Genomic DNA, 22,006 nt, shown 5'->3' with positions numbered 1-22,006 from the left:
TTGCTCATAGCTGGAATACAGTCCCACTCCACCAGTCTGCAGCCTGAAAGACTTTAAATGCCATCTGAAAGAACACCTGATAAATGGCTGTGCATCTGCAGCACCCTTTGTTACTCTGGTACTGATATAACTATAAAGGTTACTGCCATAACTCTCTCTCTCCCCCCCCCGTCTCTCTCTCTCTCTCTCTCTCTCTCTCTCTCTCTCTCTCTCTCTCTCTCTCTCTCTCTCTCTCTCTCTCTCTCTCTCTGTCTCTCTCTCTCTCTCTCTGTCTCTCTCTCTCTCTCTCTGTCTCTCTCTCTCTGTCTCTCTCTCTCTCTCTCTCTCTCTCTCTCTGTCTCTCTCTCTCTCTCTCTCTCTGTCTCTCTCTCTCTCTCTTTCTCTCTCTCTCTTTCTCTCTCTCTCTCTCTCTCTCTCTCTCTCTCTCTCTCTCTCTCTCTCTCTCTCGTGCAAAACCTAATGTACTATTATCACAACTATACACTCCACTGTTGTCACATTTTTATCATCTTTTTGTCTCCCCCCTCTTTCCTTAGTTTGGACTGCTCTAACTTTTTACCTTGTCCTCCCTTGTGTTATGTTTTAAAAGACTTGTTCAAAATCTGACAATCTATACTGATGATATTGCACTTGCATATACCTCCTTGTATTTAGTAAAGTATATATATTCATATGCAGCCCATGTAACTGAGGTCAAGGATGTCTGAATAATTTAACCGTTGCTCGTGAATGAAGTTGACTGTAAATGGTGAATCAATGCTAATGTTTGTATAATGGACTCAGATTTTAAGTTCTCTTATAATGAAAATGAAGGCATTTGAAATTATTCCTTAGTACAATTTGCTATCATACTATATGAAGGGCAGATGCTTTAACGCAGGGATTATAGTGAGAGTAAGTTAGTGTTATAAAGGGCTGCTTTTGTTGTAAGGTCTCAGAGATGGTAGCTTTTATATTTCATTAGGCCATCCAAGATTGGGTTAGCCTTGAAATCCCTGAATACAGCATGGAGTCATGAGCTGGGTTTTCAAGGAGAATTTGACAGCCTTATGGTCTGAGTTTATCACTGAGTGAGAGCCTTTGTGGAACAGGCAATGGTTATGTTTTTTGCATGCCCAAGGAGATTAAAACCTCTCATCAGAGGTAGCATGATTTCTCCAACAAATTTGGTTTCTTCACACAGGAATATTGCATTTCTATCGTCCGGTAGAGAGACTTCAGGTTAAGATGGGTGTCATGCTCAGCAGGAGACATGGGGGTGGGGTGGTGGGGGGATTCTATAATTGGGAGTAATGTGATAATTGCATGTGCTTATTGATAACTAGGATATCCAGCAGTTTGAGGTTGTCGTATAGAATTTGCCATGAGATAATGACATTGCACATGAATGTTTATGCCCCCATCATCATTGGAGGGTCTGAATGAATGATGAACACTCAACCCAGAGGAGTGGTTTCATTAGACTGAAACCCAGTTTAGGTCAATACCTGTGCATGTGCGCGCACTCACAGATAAGGGTCAAAAAGACTTCCAAGTCATTTTCTTATGACTCCAGTTGATGAACCATTTTTATTGGATTTTATTACCAGTCTTCCTGGTTTTGCAGATCAAAGAGGATTTGCCTGCACAAATGAGCAGTACTTCTCAGGTTTGTCTTGAATAAATGTATTCGTAAAACAATACAGATACCAAACATTATTTAATTGATAAAATGCGTTACCACTGCAACTATGTTGGGTTGCACTGCAGTCCTCACTAACATGGAATTCAAATGCAGTGCATAGATTTGGTGACTTAGACACCTGTCTATGTTGTGACTTGAACTGTAGATTGAACATATGCAACAGTTTATCTGGATGCAGCAGGTGTATTGCATGCTAACAACCAGTACATTTCTATCATAGAATCTTAAAATCATAGTTTCAGATTGACAGAAGTGACTGATTAGTCATAGAAAATAGTTTGAATAATAGTTTGAATAATTGAAGCAAAGAGCCAGACCATAGCTATGTTTGGAACAAGAAACAATTCTAGACTTTCATTGCATTTTACTTCACATGTACCCAGAGTCTTTTATGGTGTTAATGGAGAGTGGCCAGTCTCCCAATGTTTGCAATCCTCCACCACCAATGGCACTTGTATCCTTTAAAAACTTAGGGTTTGGAGAACGTGCCTACTCACTGAAGTTCCCCACAATATCAAACCCCTTATATAGGGTGCTTAGTGAGTTTTTTCCATAAGAAATTGTCCAGAAATTGAGGAAACGGTCCTTCTCAAGTTTCAAATGTCATGTCATTATTATTTAAAAACCTACCTGTCCACCATCTGCATTTTCAAAACCAAGCTCTAAAATGTTTGAGTTTTCACTCTGGAATGGCAGCAGCGGAGAACTTAATCTGGTCTTCTCGTCCCTGAAATGGTAACCTTTCATTACTGTGCAGTCCATATAAACAGTTTATTTTCCATTGAGACTGGTGTGCTGTAGGGTTGGGACAACTAAGATCTTTAAAACGATGGATACCTAACACAGCAGCCACATGGGTGAGACAAAGCCTTGAAGGAAAACATGCACCTTAAATGTGTGGGATAATGAGGCCATGGTGCTGGTGTGATAATTTATTTGCTGTCAGGAAGACTTGAAGTGGTTGTCCCTAAGGTGCAAATATATGTATGTGAAAATCTGGCTGGGTTGATTAAATTGCAGTAAACCATATGAAGCCACAGGAGTTTGAAATGACTGCAGTCAAGTCAATTTTGTTTTGTCCTGTCCCAAAGGGGGGGGGGGCTGTAGGACTGCATTTTCTACATTGTACAAGAGGAAGGATAAGACCCAAGTTATTACTTTCTACCACCATGCATTATGAATTGAAGAAATCTGTTTTGATCAGGACTTTGATTCATTCTAGCACACACAACATATTTACTGAAATACAGGCTTTCTGTTGGCTGTTATTACCATGTACAAAGAAGATTGCACATGTAATTACTTCTGGCTTTGATTTTGCAGCAGAGAGACTTTGGTACTGCTGTGTCTGTGCGTATCTGTGTTTATGCCTACATGAACATGCTCAAACTGTCCTTGCATCATTTATTGTATTGTAAAATACACTATATAGCCCTCAAGTATGACTTGGTAATGCTTCATAGTTTACACACACACATACTAATGTATAATACATGCACACACTAATATATATAATACATGCATACAAATCTGCTTCAGAATTCAGCAACTTTACAGATGACACCTAAACCTTTCAGCACTGTTTACCCGATGCTCATTTTTATAGCAGCCAAGTGTTTTTTTTTTTTTTTTTTTGCAGATGGATTGCAGATTCATAATGCATGGTGGCAGAAAGTATTCTGTTAATGATTCCCTGGATGGAGGAAGAATTGCTTATCCCATGTATTATGTATTTGCTTAGAATATGTTGTTCTGGGTGATGAAGGTGAAGGTCCTGCTGAATGCAGAAACTTCCAGGAATACATTTGTGATCCCTGTGATTTAGGGCGATAACCTGCTTGTTTTAATCCCTTATCAGATTGCACATGTGAATAAAATAGTAATTTTTTATTTATTTGACCTTTGTTAACCGGGTTGGTCCATCTGAGCTAGAAGCACATTTTTTGTGGAGAGATCAGGAGAAAAGCTCCTAGAAATTACAGTTAATAGAACATAGAAAAATGTATTTTAAGTTTTGCAATATAGTAAAAATAAAAAAATATTGAATATGTACAAAAAGTTAAGCAAAGTACAGTTAAAATAAACAAAATAGAATATCAATTTAAAAAACTGCACATTTGTTACTTCACTTTAGTAATGAAAATCAAATCAAGTTAAGATGGAGTAATTTTTTTCCCAAAATGCTGTAATAAAACATTTGTGGGATATATATATTTTTTGTCAGTCTGAAATGTAGAGTGAGCCAAAATATTTTGCTAAGCCACTGACATTTCTTACTTCATGGGAACTGCAGTAAAAGATATAATTTAGTTTACTGACTTGCTTCTTAATTTCTGCAGCTTATAAGAAAATGTACGGTTTCTGTAATATTTTTTAATCTTGTAGTGAAGTTGTTTTGTAAGTAACATTGTTATTTTTTTTTTTGTTTTTTTTTTATTACAAAACTGCTGCTTTTACTTATTGGATTCCATAGGAATACTGCAGAAGCATCAAACTGTAGGAAAAACTGTTAGTAATACAAATGCCAAGAGTCAATGCTTATGTTTGAAAAAGTGTTTTTGGACAGCTTTAATAAAATGCATCATCCTTTTGCTGTACTGTTTCCATAATAATTAAAGCATGCTTTTTCCCACTATATCTTACAGATCCTTACAGAAGAAAAATAGCAAGGTTGCTGACAGTTTCTTCACCTTGGTGCTGACCTTGAACAACTGCAATGAAGTATTTTTCTTTGGTTCTGCTGCTTGTGCTCATGACTCTGGAATTAAGAGTAGCAACCAGTTCAGGTGTAAAAGTTCAGAAGTTTAAAGGTCGTGTGCAGCGAGATAGAAGAAACATCAGACCAAACATTATACTAATTCTCACTGATGACCAGGATGTGGAACTTGGTATGAAAGTCCATTTCAAGACTGTTCAAATGTCTTCCTTAGCGTGTTTTATTTGACAATACTAATGTTGTGCAGTATGGCTTTAAAATCTGAAAATAATGAAATCCACTGTAGGTTTTTATTAATGTGATCCTTTAATTAGCTTAGCTCCATAAAACCGCAATAGACTTTCCTTATGACGTGCAATACCCTTGGTGAGTCAGAGACCCTTTATTTTCAAGTGTTTTCTTTTGCATATTTAAACTTGTCTCATATTCCCATCTGCGGGTCTATGACTCGTGTCTGTCTTTTTATTCAAGTTTATTACTCTGTGGGCATTATTCTAGATAGAAAATGGCTCTTGGAACTTCATTTTTCAGGATGTTTTTCTGTTTTGCATAAATAGTCCAAACTGAAGGGTTTTAACTCTATTACATCAAACTATACTTGTAAGTTAAAGTTTAAGTATAATTGCATCATTTAGTAACTGAGTAAAATGTCTGGTGGCATATGCGTTTGTTTTTATTATGAACTTGTTTTAATAACAACAAAAAAGTGGGGTTAGGCTTTAATTGCAATAAATCGCCAGATGATGATGGGGTTGGATTCAGAGACTGGACTGTGGATCTCTGCATCCTCTTCAGCTAAGCACTGCTTAGTGATTTTCAAGGAAGCAGATAAGTACAGAGCCCTAAAAGATTAGCCCTAAAAGATTATCCAGACGTCTTTAATAACATGATGGCTGTGCTAAAAGTAAAAACCACACTTTTTTTTACCCTGTTTCACAAACACCACTATCCCTTACCCCAGTCCCATCGTCCCGGGTTTTGTACTTGTGTAGTGGGTTTATACCTCTTGTTTAGCTATTAGAGTTGCGGAATATCTCCTGACATGTTGAAGTTTCATTCCATGATATTGGATCATTTCTTGGCATTTAAACTTGTCCTGATTCTGATAAAGCTGTTGAATTGAATGCCTTGTCTTTTGTCACCAAACTGTACAAGGGGCGTGGCTGCATTGTGTATGTGACTCTGGAAGAAAACCATGACCAAACTCATTTTCCTTAAGACAGCATTCATAATTATGTGCTACACCTTCCTGGGACAGGTTCAAACAGTAAATGTGTAGGTCTTGACACAACTTCCTGAGCTGTGTAGTTATCCTCTTAAGTGAAGTAGAGACACTATTAACTGTGTCTGCAGTTCCTAACAAAGCTTTCCGTACCTGTCTGTATGTATGGATCATCCCTGTAGGATGAAAACACTTTCATTCATCTGACTGGATGCCAACAGAAGGTACTAATATCTTTTCATTTACATATTGCTTCACTTCTAGAGGTGTACTTTTGCATACTGGCCAGACCTCTGAAATATTTGTGCAAAGCTTACTCCAATGCAAAACTTCAGTCAGGTTCAGAGAAAGGAGTTATATTTCCCAAAGAGCAAATGTCCAAAATATTAGTTTTTTTTACTCACTGTTTGTTTTGCTGTTGATTATTTGCCTTAATATACACCCCTTTGCAACAGAGTGGGTGCACAGGCACCAGTCTGTTGCATACTTGACTGTGAACACTATCCAGAAAATGCTGTGAGCAAGAGTAGTGGGTATAAGAGCATCCTCCAGCTATTAGTGCTGGTTCACAGTCAGGCTAAAACATAATGCCTTCCCAGCAATTATTGCTTCACTCTGTCAATATATGCCACTGGTAGAAACCAAATCCTAGGCTATACCTTGTATGACCGGAGTTCAAATGTCACCCTGCTTAATAGACTGCAGGAAGACTGGCAGTGCCTGACTTTAGCGGTTCTTGCTTGCAGTCTTTCTCCAAAATTTCCTGAAGTGATCACCACTCTTATTGCTCTGTTCTAGTCTGCCATCAGCTTGTCAGTTTACAGTGGCTCTTATTCTGCCCTCTAGAAGACTGGATGATCCCATCTTACATCTCTGCTCATTCCATTTAGTTTCCTTGGGTCAGAATGAAACCTAGCATTTTGTCACACTCTGCCTCAGAAAGATGTTCACTTTCAAACATGGTCAAGGGCAGGCCCACCAGAGTAGCCTTTACTACTCAGCATTATTCACAGCATTACCCTTAAGTCTTGCAGGAGCTTGTACAGCACTGCCTTTCACCCATCTCATTTAAATGGATGTGTGGCTTATTGTAAAAGTTCATTGAAAGTTAGCTTGTAACTTTCATGCATATCCCTGCCCCATGTGCTGTGACAGTATGGTTATGTCCTGTTCTGATTCTTCACCCGATAGCATGTTCTAAGTGCAAAACTAGTAAATCGGGGCTAACGCTGTTCATAGTTCAAATCCCTAGGACTGTTACTGAATGTTAAAGACCAAAGCCATGATTTCTGGGACACCCGTATACCCTCTTCAGACTCTTTGTCAGTAACCTCCCTATTGGAAGGTTCCCTTAATTCGGTGCAGCATTTGAAATGTTTAGGTGTCTGACTTTTTTTTTTCTTCCTTAAATCTGTTTATGCTAGATGTTAGTCTCTTGTCTACCTGACCTACAGTTTCACATCTGTTGACACCCAAAGCAAAGTCTTATCATTGCAGATGTTATGTGTTCCATTCTTAGAACATGGACTTCACTTATGACTGTAGAGTTCCTTAACAAAATAGGCTTTGGGGTCAATTAAACAAAATCTGCAGGATTATGGTTTTATTCTCCCTGCCTCCACCATCACTCCCCCTTATTCTGCAAAAAACATTTTTCTGTTTGCTTCTTTTGTCTGAACAATCCATTAGATTGCTACCCCAAAACATTCTCATTTTTGGTAGGCTTAAGATATGGAAGTTGGGTCCATGCCAAAATGTCCCCAGTTTAAGTCCAAGTATAAAAGTGTCCAAACACATAACCTAGCTGACCAGGTCAGAATGAAGTGAAGCTTTCTCTCTATATGGGCCTTTGCCCATCCATTCCTCTATGGTCAGTTTTCTTGAGGGCAACTGGGAGTTTGGGCTAGGCTACTTAATGGTCTCCTGGATTGCAAGCCTAGTAACTACCTATGAAGAAAGAGAGAGGAAGAGGTTAAAAGAAAAAAAGTTCATCTACAAAAGTAAAACAAAGTGAGCAGTAAGAACCAAGAAACATTTATTACCAAGAAGACAGAGGAGAATACATGACTGTTTGACTAGAGTGGAAGGAAAAGAGAAACTGCAGCGAAATAACTTGCAGTGCCTTCTAAAAGGATATAAATAAGTGGATAAGGAAAAAATGTATAAACAAAATTGATCTTGCTATATAGTGTAATGCAAAAAGACCATTGTTACAGATTGCCTAAGGGAGGTGTTAATATTACTAGCCCCACTACAGGAAGTGAAGTTTGTCAAAAATGACAAGTACAGATTATTCATGTTTTAGCTTGTCACTTAGGAGGTAAATTAAAAAGAAAAAGAAAGTTTAAAGAGCCGTTTCAGTGTAGACTGTTATTTTAAGAGAAATCTTTCATGCACAGTTTTAAAATAAATTTGCACAAAAGGAAAGCATGGTTGGTGGAAGGAGCACAGCATGAGTTGTAGTTACAAGTTAGTGGAGTTAGCAGCATAATCCAGGCAAATACACAGAGACTGCAACATATTTTCTGATATGAATGATCATATATAAAAAACTGAGTACATAAAAAATCCGGAATGACATTCTAAAATGAAGTGGAAAACTAAAACTGCCAAGATAAGCCGTGGCAAAACAAGGCTAGTATTAGTTCTCACACTGAATTACGAATATTGACAGGTGAGCCACTTCGCTGGCACAGTGAGGATATAAAGCCCTGACTACAACCAGGCAACCCAAGTTTGATTAGTGGTTTGGCCATTTGGCAGAGTTGGCAGGGAGGATGGGGTGTTCCTATCTTGGCTAGAAGGGGGAGTATATGTGCTGATGTCTCTCCAGCAGAGTTCTAGCTGTGGCTAGAACTCTGAGGGTTGAGGTCAGGTTGAAGAGGGGGATAGTTGTAACTATGTATGACCCTTAGGGCTGGGGTGACGGTGCATGCCATAGTTTCTTATGCCTGGCCAATAATTGCATTGTGCTAGGGATGTAGGGGTGGAGTTGTAGGCCAAGCAAAATCTAAATGCCCCACAGATGATGGCACTCCCACTGTTCAGTCCACACCTCCACTGAGTGAAAAAACAAAACCATATGCTGAGGCCTCAAACGGAGGGTGGATAGGCTTATTGGGCAGGGAGAAAAAATAGACTGAAAAGGGGTACTGAATAAGGCAAAAAAAATTATTATACATATGTGTGTGTGTGTGTATGTGTGTGTGTGTATGTGTGTGTGTGTGTGTGTATATATATATATATATATATATATATATATATATATATATATATATATATATATATAGACTGGTGCTATACAAAAGGAGGACCATTTTTACATAACATTTGTAGTCCTGAATGAGCCTGTTAACATGAAGGGAACATAGAACAAACTTTCTGGAATGCAAGAATACAGTGATGCTACCAGACACATTCAGTGACTGTAATCCCCATTATGTCCTACTGGCCATTCAAATCACCAAACATCATACCATAGATTACCAGTGGATTCTACAGTTTCAAATTAATGACAAATGGCCTCCAACCCACGTCAAACAGAGCCTCCTTCCTGCAGAAGTACTTTAAAGTCACTTATCCACTCGCCTGCAAGCAACAAGTACTGCTAAAGTAGGTGCAGTATTTTCATTTGTGATCTCCCACCATTCTGTTTCAAGCTTATAACCTCTAAACAGGTATGGAAGGAACTTGCAACTATAGACGCAGATAATTCAGTAAAACACTCAGCACTGCATCCTGTTTATCCAGGTGGCACCAAAACACACCTGGAAGCTGCTCTCTGTCATATCAGACTCCTAGAATGACCCCATAGACAGTCACCACACAGACTCCAGAGAGTTTACAAGGTAAAGGGGGAAACGGAAGTAGGTTTTCAGATCTTCAGTATCACACATACCTCCACTCAAAAATCCAGGCAGTTGGGAGTCCTCACTCCACGTTATGGCATGTCTGGAGAATGCTTGAGGAAACTAGAGCACTCAGAGAAAACCAACCTGATTACCCAGTACATGCAAACTATACAGGTACAGAAAGCTCCCCAGCTGTGAGCCAAATCTGCAAACCTCTTGCTTTGAGGCAGCAATGCTACCGCTTTCCCCAATGTGCCACCCAGCTGCAAGTTACAGAGACTCATTGTCAGGCTTGCTCTTATTACAGGAATAATTCCTTGCTCCTGGAACTCTGCTACCATAGTCCCAATTTCTAAAGTTAGAAACTCCACATCCTCTTCTGACTATATACCAATCTCAGTTCCTTTGTTCTCTAGCTGAGGTAATTGAAGACATAAATAATGGGACGTATCTTCAAGTATGACTTCTTAGCTAGCAGCCAACTTGGCTTTGCCAGTAAATATAGCACACAAACAGCACTATTCATCTGAAAGTATCTTTGAGGTTGTAGAGAAAGGTCAGCTAACAGGTGTTCACTTCATTGAGATTGTGTGCTTCTTCTGTCAACATCTTTCAAATTAAAATACTATCCAACTTTCCCACGTTGGTTCTATGCACACCTAACTAATCTTGCACACAGTCCTAACATATTCAGCAATGGAACTTTTTCAGCTGGAGTATCTAAAGGCTCAAGCTCTTTCATCTTCCTTAAGAACCTTCCTCTTGATATACCATCCCTTAATTTGTATCCATTATGCAGATGTCCTCCTATTACACTCGGTGACCTAACAAATTGTAAGAAAAGCTGCAACAATAGTCTTATTAGAGCATTGACTTCCTGGTATGCAAAAAAAAATACTACTATGCAGTTTGGAACACTCTAAAATCTTAAATCCAGTCCCGCATTAAATATTACTGACGGTTAGGGCAACCCACTTCTAAAGTCATTGAAGAAAGATACTTTGATATAACATTTGGCCAACAACTCACCTTCACTCCACATGTGCGAAATATCACAAAAGTGATCAACTTTAAGTTGTCAAACATATATACTCTCTCCTAGTCTCAAGAGAATCTAGGAAAGTCCTAGCATTGCGAATGATAATGCCCTGAAAGAATAGCTTTGTTCACTCTAAATTACACACACACACACACACACACACACACACACACACACACACACACACACACACAGCACAATGTGCAAGTGACTGGAAAAAGATTTGTAGATTTATAACTCTTGTTTGAACCAGGAAACCTCACTCTCTCTAGAGAAATCCAAATGTCTACCAGTAACAGCTAGATAAATTCTACTACTCAACTGTTCGACATTCATAGTAATTCACTGCTAATACTGCCCACCTCTAGCATATACACTACAAGAAAGGCAGCCAAACTTTTTTCCTAGGTGTCTCTACAGGCAGTGCCTTATGTTTAACATTCAGCATAGCAATGGATTTCAAGTCTACATTGAGTGCATGGAGCTCACTAAGGTATCTGAAAACAACTAAACGTACATTCAAAAAGGAGCTACTTCAATTGCTTAATGAATGCATGTAACAATGTTTCAACAATGGCAAAATCAGGCCTATGTCAATTGCGTTATATGTGCACAGCTAAATGCTGTTTTATTTCTAAACTGTATCATGAGCGGACAGATGATCCGCTGTGGCGACCCCTAACCGGGAAAAGCAGAAAGAAGAAGATTAGTGCAGCTGAATGTGTTGTACATACATAAATACTTTATCTTCTTCCTTTTAATCTCTTATTCTAGCTTGTTTTTCTGTAAACCTATATGCAGATGTCTTTTTGGTGTTTAATTGCATCTTCTACTTGTCAGTTCAGTGCTCTGCAAATCACGTCCCACTATTTGTACACTTCAAAAACAATTGTAATTATCCGTTTGTGAATGCCTAACTGACCTGGATTGTGGCTGAAAATGGTCTGTGGACCAGTATACCTACCCAGTTAACAAAGTTAGATAAAAGTTGTTTTCGACAACAAGGGAGAAAGGAAGAATCCTAACATTGCAAGAACCAGCTACATATAATGCAAGGCAGCAAAGGACAGAAGGAACTTGTTAACAAGGATCAGTGAAGTGCAGAATGTTCTTTCAGAAAAGTGGTCAGCAGTGTAACAGGAGATGTATTTAGAAGTGGGGAAATGTTTCTGATTTAATGTGAAGTATGAATCAGTGGAGGGAGTCTTTTGGCTTTTCCCGGTTAGGGGTTGCCACAGCAAAATTCCGGTCCATTAATGATTGGCAGTGGATTTTTATGGTGCCAGCTTGCCAGCCCGACACCCAACCTTCAAAGAAGGCATACCCATTCGTGCATGCACCTACCTGCATGTCTTTAGAAGTCACTCGACCATGGGGAGGACATGCAGACTCCACACACAAGGCTCTCCAGCAGAGAATCAAACGGGAGAACCTCTTTAAGTGAGGTGACCATGCTAACTGCTGCACCACGCGGCCCTACGAATCAGTGGAGGGAGTACTCTGTAAAATTTCTACAGACTTGTAGATCCAGAAACTACAAAAGGAAATAAAAAAGGTGACGTACAAATTGTACATTACTTGGTGAACTTTTCTGATGCAGAGCCCTCTAAACCTTCTCATTTTGCATTAGGTTTCATGTTTCCATGACCTTTTGTCTTAGCGGCTAATTCCATTGCCTTTACATAACTGATGTTGACATGATTTTACCATTCTTTGGGGCTTCCCCTCCCCCTCTGCTTATTCATCTTCTCTCTGTGTTTATTTGCACTTTCACTGTTCCATATTGCAAGTACATCTTATCCCTGTGTCCCTCTGCCCTCCACCCCTGTGACTGGACTGGCTATTTTCTGTTGCCACTATTTATTTAAATTTGCTCAATTGTGGTCGGCTGGCTTCAGTCAAGTTTATTAATAAGCTGACTAATATGGTAAATGGATTTGATACTGCACTTAGCCTAAAGCTAACAGTGTGGGCCATTTTAAGCCTAGCCAGTTATAATATTTGAGGATCAAACCCTGCACCTTCTATTTGTAAGACAGACACCTTAACCATTATGCCAGTCCCCAACCAAAAATGTCAATTTAAGCCTAGTCTAACCTGGGATCAGAATCAAACCGTGTACCTTGTGCGCATGTGTTAGAGGCTGTACAATGCACCCTGTCTTTCACTGTACTTGTGCTGTCTTGGGCTTTTTGTTCCCTGTATAATGCAATTGCTATGTATCAGTTTAATTTTAATATTTACATTTATTTCTTTGTACTCCTTGGCTTTTATCAGCTTGGGCTAACTGCTAATCTTTACAGCACTTTCCAATTTCTAGTTTCACAAATTGTGCATTTAATTCATCTCTCCATCTAGATGCATTCTGAAGCAACTGGTATCCATATTAGGTATCCTAGTAAAACACTGGAGATGCATTAATTTCCTAATGTCCACATCCTGTGCTCTCATAACTTTATCCGTTTCCAGGCATTAGTCACAGTCCTAACATACTTCTTAAACTGTTATACTGTCTGTCTAAATATGTGTTCCACCTACCATCTCCTGTCTGCTGAGCCTTCCCTTGTCCAATGTAAACAAGCTCTGACGTGCTCTTTTGATTGCTTCCTGTAGCTTCCTTCTGTGATTTCTATAAATTTTTCTGGACTTCTGTCTTAAAGGGGTGCTGCTGTTGTGCACTTAATGCCATAGAGTGTAAAATTCACATACACTTTTGTTCGTTGTATATATTTTTTTTCTTTGCTTGCTGAAAAAGTATTGTAAGTGGTAAATGGTGCATCTTGTTTGGATTACTACTTTTATTACTGCATATTTTCAAAATGTAGTGAAACAATGCAGCTTTCCTTTCATTCAGTTGTACAGTGTCATGAGTAGTGTGGGAAATCTGTTAAATGTTGCATTTGTGTTGGAACACAGTCTGGATAAGATGTGTGTTGCTTGCAGAGTGGGACAGTGTGAGTTCTGCCTTTAAGGTGTCTTGGCTAGCTAATTCAGAAAAGCTTACAGGAGTCAGCATGCATGGAATAAATGGACATGAGATGAAGTAAATTGATCATGTCAGCTTTATAGCACTCTGTCAGAAATGAGATCCAAATTAAAGTGCCATTCAGCTAGAATAACAGCAAATTCTGAAATTCAATGTTTTACTTTGAAAGCATTTGTGAATGGGGGACTTGTCCACCACCCAACATTGGGGAATATTAATTGCATACCCCGCTATAAGTCTGAGATCACTACACCTCAGAGTTTGGGAAATATTCTTAGATATTGCAGTTTTGGAATTGGTGTGTTACCCCCTTATCTGGGCATAAGCTTTCATTGTTCCATGGATCGTAGTATTGACCCTCAAATTTTCAACAGACACCCCAGTTTAACAAAGTAACTGTTGTAATAACACTGCTCTGTTTTAACTTGTACATCCCCTTTAACCACCATCTTCATCACATAACCCTTTTCTGCTTAATTAGCCAGTTGATTCTGAACGTGTCTGTGTGTGTGTCTGTGTGTGTGTCTGTGTGTGTGTCTGTGTGTGTGTCTGTGTGTGTGTCTGTGTGTGTGTCTGTGTGTGTGTATCTGTGTGTGTCCCCTTTTCTGCTTAATTAGCCAGTTGGTTCTGAACTGGTGTGTGTGAGAGACGCACTCAAAAGGCAGAAGGGTACAATAAATCTTTGGTAGAAAGGTTTTTGTGGCTGCAAAAGAGACTGCACAAATACGAGAATGCTCACTTGACTGAATCACATATGGTTGACTTTAATTCTCTTGCACACACTTGCTTACTTACACAATATAAAAACTAATGTTTGAAGAAGAGGTGATAGTGAAGATGTGTAAGATGGCGTTATAGCAGATGTGAATATGCAAGTGTTTGCGGGTTAGACTAAGGATCTGGTAAGGGGATAGACTTTTGTGTTGTCCGTCTTCTGGGCACTTTTGTCTTGTGTAGTGGTGCTGTTGGGGGAAATGTTTTTTAGTAACGTAATGTGTAGGGTTAGGTGTGGGGTAGAACAATGAGTAAGATGGTGCAGGGATGCAAAGTGATGGTCCGAGTTTCATCCCTCTGTGCCACAAAGCCAGGCCCAGGTTGTGGATTTCGGCCTTATTTTTGATTACAACTGTATCGAGCACAATTAGAATGGAAGTTATACCCTGTGGGTCACTGATTTGAGAAGATTGGCTTAGGACAGATGCTGACCCTTAAGAGGTCAGGTTTGGCAGTACCAAAAAACTTTTGTGGAAAATGAACAAACCTAGTATGAAAAATGACATTAAAAAAGCAGACTACTGCCTCCCACAGTATGCTTATTTCTTTGGTCCTTATGAATTGTGGTTTAATTGGGAAATGGAAAGCAAGTCAGTAATGTTAGTGTTAATGATGGTTTTGGAGAATACAGTCATGGCATTGTTAATGATTGTTTTGGAGAATACAGTTATGGCATGGGTAATGAATTTATCTGCCTCACAGTCAGAATGTCAGACCAGGATGTCTGTGGGATGGGATGTGAGGAATGACATGATACTTTCCAGTTCACTGGTCACACTAAAATGTGGGCAGAACCTCCAAAGTGAAGTGCAACTACAGAAAGTAGTGACTAAGCCTCCAAACTGCCACTTTAGAAATGTAGCCATTGAATATAAACATGGACATACTTTTCTCCCTCTGTCATGTGCTCATATAATTTACTTGATGCAGATATCTAATTTTAAGTAGTAGCTGCAACTGTGAACTATTAATAGTGGGACATCTCTACAGAATTCTGTCAAGCAACAGATGCTTTGAATGGTGGTTGCTTGTATGTGTGATCTCTGATCTTGGACTGTTTGGATTTTCTGTCTCTGACATAGGTCATGTCATACTAGGCTAACCCAGTTCAGTTGTTTAGCTTTTTTGATGGTGCTTATGATCAGCTGAATGTAATGGTCAGCACAACTTTAATTCTGGTCTCCTTCAGTAATGTGTGCTGATTCCTATATACTTCTGTAATTCAAAGGGAACTTCTCTTACTAGTTCATTGGCCTGGTGCCTATGCTTTTGCTTAGGCTGAATGATTTCTCATTCAGAAATGTTGTGTAGAAGAGGTCCAATGCTGTTTGCCATTTTTCTCCCTATAGACCTTGTTTTTGATGTACTTTTTCCATTGTTGAATGGAATGTGGAAAATGAGCAGAGCAAAGCTCGCAGTCACATCTAAGAATGTATTTGCACTAATTGCCTAAAACAGAAGAAATGCCACTCAAATCAGTATTATAGCCGGGTGTTGTGCTGAGGCTAGTCTGGAGCGTTAGTAGGTAAAAGGGGTGAAGCGGTGTAACTTCAGAGATGTTGTGGTTAATCAAGTTATTACTAAGTAGTAGGGAGTGAAGCAACATTACTGATTACTAATCACAGTGTGTTTGTAATGAAAACAGAATTGATTAGTGAACATAATGTTGAGAGGGACAAATAAAAGCTAGATTTCTGGACAGTATAAAAGCTAGATTTCTGGACAGTATATAAGAGCAGAGTAAAATCTAGTGTTGTGGAACAAAAAAAAACAAATACAGGTTGGTTAGTTTTATAGGAAGACATGGTCATTGTAAGGCATATTGGAGTAAGATGATGAATAGGTTGTTCAGTAAGTGTTTAACCTGGGGAGTCATGGGAACATGACCAGATGTTCTTATAGTGTGCTTTAAGGAGCTTTTTAAATTGTCTGGCGGAGCTAGTGGAAGTCAGGTGGCTAGGTAGGGTATTCCAAGATTTAGAAATACAGTAGCTGAAAGGAGATTTGCCATCATCACTATGTTTGACATCCAGGTGGTTTGGGGGTACTAAATCATAAGGTCCTTGTTGTAGAGTAGGGTATAATTTATATTTTCAGTCCTGGAGTTTTAGCTGGGTAGTAGTATAGTTTGTGTCAATGATAATTGGTTGAGTTTCAGTAGCTGAGGCAGCTCAAGCCAGTTTAGTTGTAGTTGAGAGCTACACAGTGATGGGTCCTGTAAGGGGTCTCCGTAGCAAATCTAGCAAGATTATAATTTACTTAGGTTGGTTTTGCAAAGGTTAGTTAGTACTGGGGATGCGTAAAGGAGAGTAGACAACAGATGTCCTGGCTATAGTGGTTTTGGTATGTTTAGTGAGAAATTGCTTGTTCTGATAGAGGAGACAAAGTTTTTTTATGGACCTTTTTGATGGTTTGGGCTATATGAACGTCAAATCTTAGGTTGTTGTCTATTTCTACACCTAATAGTGTGGTGTGGAAGGTAGGAGTGATGATGGTTTTGTTGTTGGACATGATGATAAAGTTGTCACATGGGGGAGGGGATCTACAAGGGCTGAAAAGTAGTATTGTTTGGATTTAGGAGAAGATGGGAGTTCTTGAACCAGGTCTTGGCTAATGAAACACTGTTTTGGGTTATGGCATGCAGGTCATCTATTGTGTTGGCTAAACATATGAGGGTGGTGTCATCAGCATATTGTACTACTGAAGCATTGGGTATGGAGGATGAGAGCTGATTGGTAAATGGTGAGAAGAGGAGTGGTCCAAGATTGGAGCCTTGAGGGACTCAAGGATACTGGTAAGTGAGGGGATATTTGGTTCTGCCATTTTACTGCCTGTTGTCCTGATAGGTAGCTTTTAAACGATGAGATACAGGGGGATAGAGTGGAGAGAGTATTAAGGAGTCTATTATGGTTGACCATATCAAAAGCTTTGGACAGATCTATAAAAAAATGTCTAACTAGTTGTTCCTTGTTTCTGTGGTGGTTGACTATATTGGAAAAGGACAATAGAGCAGTGGTGATGCTATGGAAGAGTCTGAAGCTGTGCTGATATTTAGATAGCAGATTGTTTTGTAGAAGGTAGATCATTAGCTGTGTGTGAATGACTTTCTCTTTCTAGTATTTTTGATAAGGGTGATAGAGTAGCAATTGGTCAATAGTTATTGAGTTGTAGGGAGTTGCCACCCTTGTGTAGTGGTATAATGTATGAGATCTTCTATATAGTAGGTACTTTACACTCTGATTCTTGATCTGTTAATTAGAATAGCAACATGATAGGCTTAATTAGAATAGCAACAGGATAGGCTATAGCCTCTCCAGCTAGCTGTAGGAATTCTGCTGGTAAATTATCAGCAGCCGGGGTGGTTGGTTTAAGTTTGTGGAAGAGTTTTAAAATGGATTTGGCTGACACTGGGTGCAAGCTGAAGTGGGAGATATTATCTTGTGTGTTTGTGCTATTTTGTGTGGATGGTAGGACAGGGCAGCCATTGTTAGTTTGGGTTTTTGCAAGGGCCTGAACTGTTTCAGTGAAGTATTTATTGAACTGAGTGGGGATGTTATCCTGGTTGTTTACTGTTGCAGGTGTAGGGTAGTGGATTTGCCTGGTTGAAGTATAGAATTTATAGTGGCCCAAAATTTTTGCGGGCTGTAAGTATGTTTTTCCTGGAGGTTTTGGTAGTAGTTGATTTTGTCTAGCTTAATGAGTTTTTTGGCTTTATTACAGAGTTCTGAGTAGTTCTGTTTTGTTGATTGGGTTCTGTTCTTATGAAATTGTATCCATGCTTTGTCTCTGTCTTCTGAGAATGGATTTACTTGCCTTAGTTAGCCAGAGAGCATGATTTGCTTTTATTCTGATGGTTCTTGTGGGTGCGTGATGGTTTAATATTTAGTACCTAGAGATAGTTGCTTTAGTGGTTTACAGTTGCAACGTTTTAGGGCATTTATAAAGTTGTCTAGCTTAAAGTTTGTTCCTGATTACTCTAAAGGTTGTCAGGTTAATTTGGTGAGGTCTGCTCCTAAAAAGCAAGGTAGGTTGATGGTCACTAAGGCTGTTGGGTAGACAGTCTGCTTGAGATGCGAGTGAAGGATCAGATATAAGAATCCAGTCCAGTATGGACTGGTGATTGGGTGTTTTATCAGTCGTAGAAGGGGATGAGAAGTTAGGTAAACCCATGGAGGTTAATGTGAGTGGATGGATTGTGGCCAGAGCAGTTAAGCCAGTATATATTAAAATCTCCTAACAAAATATTTTCATGAGGAAGGAAGGTTGAGATCCATTTTAGTAGGTTTTTAATACTGGTAATGTTACCTGGTGGGCAGTAGCAGCCTATAATATTTGTTTACTAGGCTTCAGTTTTAACCTTGTAAGGATGATTTCTGCATTGCCTATGTTGGAAATAATATCAGGTTTTTCTAAGATGAGATGGTTTTGGAATAATAGAGCTACACCCCCACCCCTTTTGCCTTTTCTATCTGTGCATATGATGTTATAACCTGGTGCTGTTATCTCATTGTTACTGATTTCTGGTTTTAGCCAGGTTTCTGGCAGCAATACAGTATCTGGTTTATAGCTAATAGGGCATGAAACTCATGTACTTTAAGATACTTCTCAAGTTAAGGTTAAGAAAGAGGAGAGAGGCTTTGTGTTTATGGATAAAAGGAGTAAGGTGGTCTGAGTTTGTGATGGGTGGAGTGTAACCAGGGTTTGGGTGTATGTCACCACTGCATGCTAATTTATGTAGTATATGTAAGCAGAGTTTGTGAAACATATGGATGATTCTACAGTGTTGTAGAGAGGTCTGGGTCCTACATTAAGTGACCTGTATTTTATGTAGGTAATAGTCCATGTGGGAAGGTCTGAAGAGGCATGGAGTTGAGTATGTATGGTGGTACAACATTATAGTCTATGAGTGCAGTTTGCTGTGGAGAGGAGATGTTGTTTTGCAGATGTGTTACGTGGTGAGGGCTGAGAGATGGAGCAGTGTAATAGTTGTGACTGTATACAATCGTGTGTTTAGTATGTGATTATATAGATTATGGAACATTGTTTCCTTTGAAGGTGAGTAGGTGGAGTATTGTAGTATGTTTTTGTAAGATTAGCTAGTGTGTGGGTGAGGTGTGGTTGCAGTGGTGTGGCGAAGGTATAGTGAAGTGTGATAGGATAATTATGTTTCTGAGAGGTACTGCATGGTAATTAAGGAGTGTGGTTTGTAAGTACAAATCAAATTGTTATGGGGTGGGTGGGAATGGGGTAGGGTAGGGGAGCAAATAAAACACTGAATAACACACAACTTTGTAAACAAGCAATAGAAATACAAATTTGATGAGAACTGCTTACTTGATAACTCACTACCTTGTAAACAGCTTACTCAATATATGGTAGATCACCACGGGCAAATGGTGCAGTTAGTAGTTGGGAGAAGTGGAGGACAGGAATGGCGTCAATTGAGAGAAGATATTTAAATGTTGCAAGGCATCATGGGAGTAGCTGGAAGAGTGATAGCTGATAGCGTGGAAGAGAGTTACAAAAAAGAGGAAGGTAGTGGGTGGAGGTCGGTTAGCATATAGGGTGCAGTATCATAGTCATTACATAAGGTGGGTAGGCAGGGGAAGGGAGAAGAAAAGAATGGCCTAGGCCCTTGTGCAGTGCAGGCAAAAAAAAAATGAGGCAAGTCAAACAGAGTTGAAATACTGGGGAGAAATTATAGAGGAGAGGTTTATTTGAGAAGTAACAGGAGAGGGATAGCAGTAATGAGCAGGAGATGAGAGCAGGGAAAGGAAGATAGAAACCCCAGGGATCACCTCTGTAGCTCTGCTCGACAGAGGCACAGGAAAATAATTTTCTTGACTGGCAAAAGCCAGGTTACCTTTTTGGCTAGGCTTCTATAGGCCCTAGGGCCGATAGCCTAGTACCTACCTATGAAACAACAGATATATATTTACAATAAAGGACAGGGTAAAGAAGCAAAATGGGGGGGAGTAATTGGCAGACTGTTGCCTAACTATTTACAAGAGGTTGTTAGTGGAAAATAGAGAACTGAATACTGAAGCTTGAGAGGAAGAGTAGTATTGGCAGGCGGGTCGATATTATATCATCGAATGCTTAAAAAAAAGCGAATGATGAATAATCGCCCCCATGTAAGCGTTTTCCCCCCCAAGGGAAAAAAATCGCTGTTCCAAAAAGAAAAAAAATTGAAATAATACATAAAGTGGGGGGCTGTGCCCCCTACTAAAATACACCAACTTCTAGATCACACTACAGTGCCAAAAATGGCAAAGTAACAGAAGCATTCCCTGGGAAAGATTTGTCTTAAAAGCCACTTCGCTATTTTGCCTTTTCGTTGTTTCAGTTAGACCAGGATGCATTTGATAGAATGCGTCTTCAGTCATCTAATAGGAATCCTTGGAAGTCTGTACTTAACTATTTATAGGAGGCAATTAGTAAAAGGAGATAGGGGGGAAGGCAATTAGTAAAAGGAGATGGGGGGGAATGGCTATGAGAGAATGGAGGTGTTCCTAGGGGAATATGAGAGGGTGATGTACATTGGAGCTGGAAGTGAGAAATCCAGGTAAAGAACCAGCAGTCAGAATAAGTACCGAGTCACATAAAATTACTGTTAGTGGACAAGGCTCCAGAAGGTTGTCCAAACTTCCACCAATAGTGTAATAACTTCTCAGGGGAAAACTTTGTTGGGCTTCACTGAGTCACCAAGGCAGAGGGATTGTTCAGGACTAGAGTAGTTCAATTACTGTTAGTGGATGAGGCTGCAGAAGGTTGTCCAAACTTCCTCAGCAGGTGTACATAACCACTGAGAAATGGAACAGTTAGTAGTTGGGAGAAGTGGAGAACAGGGTTATTATTAGGCTATAATGCCCCACCAGTTAAAATTTTAAGGTTATTTGTAGCATGCATGAGATTTTGCACTATGCCAAACTAGACAAGGCTGTGTTTGTTGTTTAGTCTGTGTTCGCATTTGTTACGTTACGTATTTACAGCACTCCCTACTTCATCCTTCTTTGACTGCTGTATGAGACCACTCAGAGTGGGGCGTTTATTCTGAAGGTGAAGAGTCCTTTAGCTTTAGAATTTCTTGTGCATAGCTCGAGATCCGAAAGTTTTATACATTTATTATAAATGCCAACTGTAGTTGTAAATAGTTCTTCACAAGTGAGTAAAGTAGCCTCTGCTAAATATAGCAGCATAATACTGGCCTTTGTTTAATCTTCTGCTGTTAAATACAGCTGGTGTATAGATGTTTTACAGTTTCGGATATGTAAAATAAAATCTTGCTTTATCCAGTTGAATATTGTTTTGATTCTTGCAGCCATTGACTGTATGTGCTTTTTTATTTTTATAGTAAAACTTGAGTCATCATTTTTTTTTGTGTGTGTATCCTCTAACATCCACTGAAAGCAGACCTCACCCCAGCAGGACACCCCAGTTATCAAATGTGTAAATTTCCACCATCTCTGCAGATGCAGTTTTGATCCTTGTTTGAGAACAGGTGCATGGAGTCCTACTGAAATTACCCATGCCAACTTGTTCTGCATTTTTAGTTGTACATCGGTACAAGTGAGGTGTCCCCTTTTCTTAGCAGCAGACCTAATGTTACTGAGCTTGGATTCAAGTACTATGATTTGTCATTGGAACTGGACAATATTTCAGAATACTGTACTTGACTAATTTACACTTTGTATGTATGTGTCTTGTGCTTGGTTTGTTTTTGTCTTTCGGCTT

General features: G+C 39.4%; 1 protein-coding gene across 2 annotated transcripts in view; it reads left to right on the top strand.

The window, feature by feature from the left end:
- Window positions 1-22,006, top strand: part of SULF1 (sulfatase 1) — a 492,521-nt gene that overhangs the window by 77,669 nt on the left and 392,846 nt on the right. For both annotated transcript variants that reach the window (XM_044067158.1, XM_044067159.1), the window contains exon 2: window positions 4,330-4,572. In XM_044067158.1, coding sequence (XP_043923093.1) covers window positions 4,401-4,572 — 172 coding nt within the window. In that variant the 5' untranslated portion in view covers window positions 4,330-4,400. The remainder of the gene's footprint in view (window positions 1-4,329; window positions 4,573-22,006) is intronic.

This window comes from Protopterus annectens, chromosome 3.part1 (assembly GCF_019279795.1).
Source record: "Protopterus annectens isolate FY-2018-M chromosome 3.part1, PAN1.0, whole genome shotgun sequence".
Taxonomy (NCBI): Eukaryota; Metazoa; Chordata; order Ceratodontiformes; family Protopteridae; genus Protopterus; species Protopterus annectens.
This window is presented reverse-complemented; position numbering and strand designations above follow the sequence as displayed.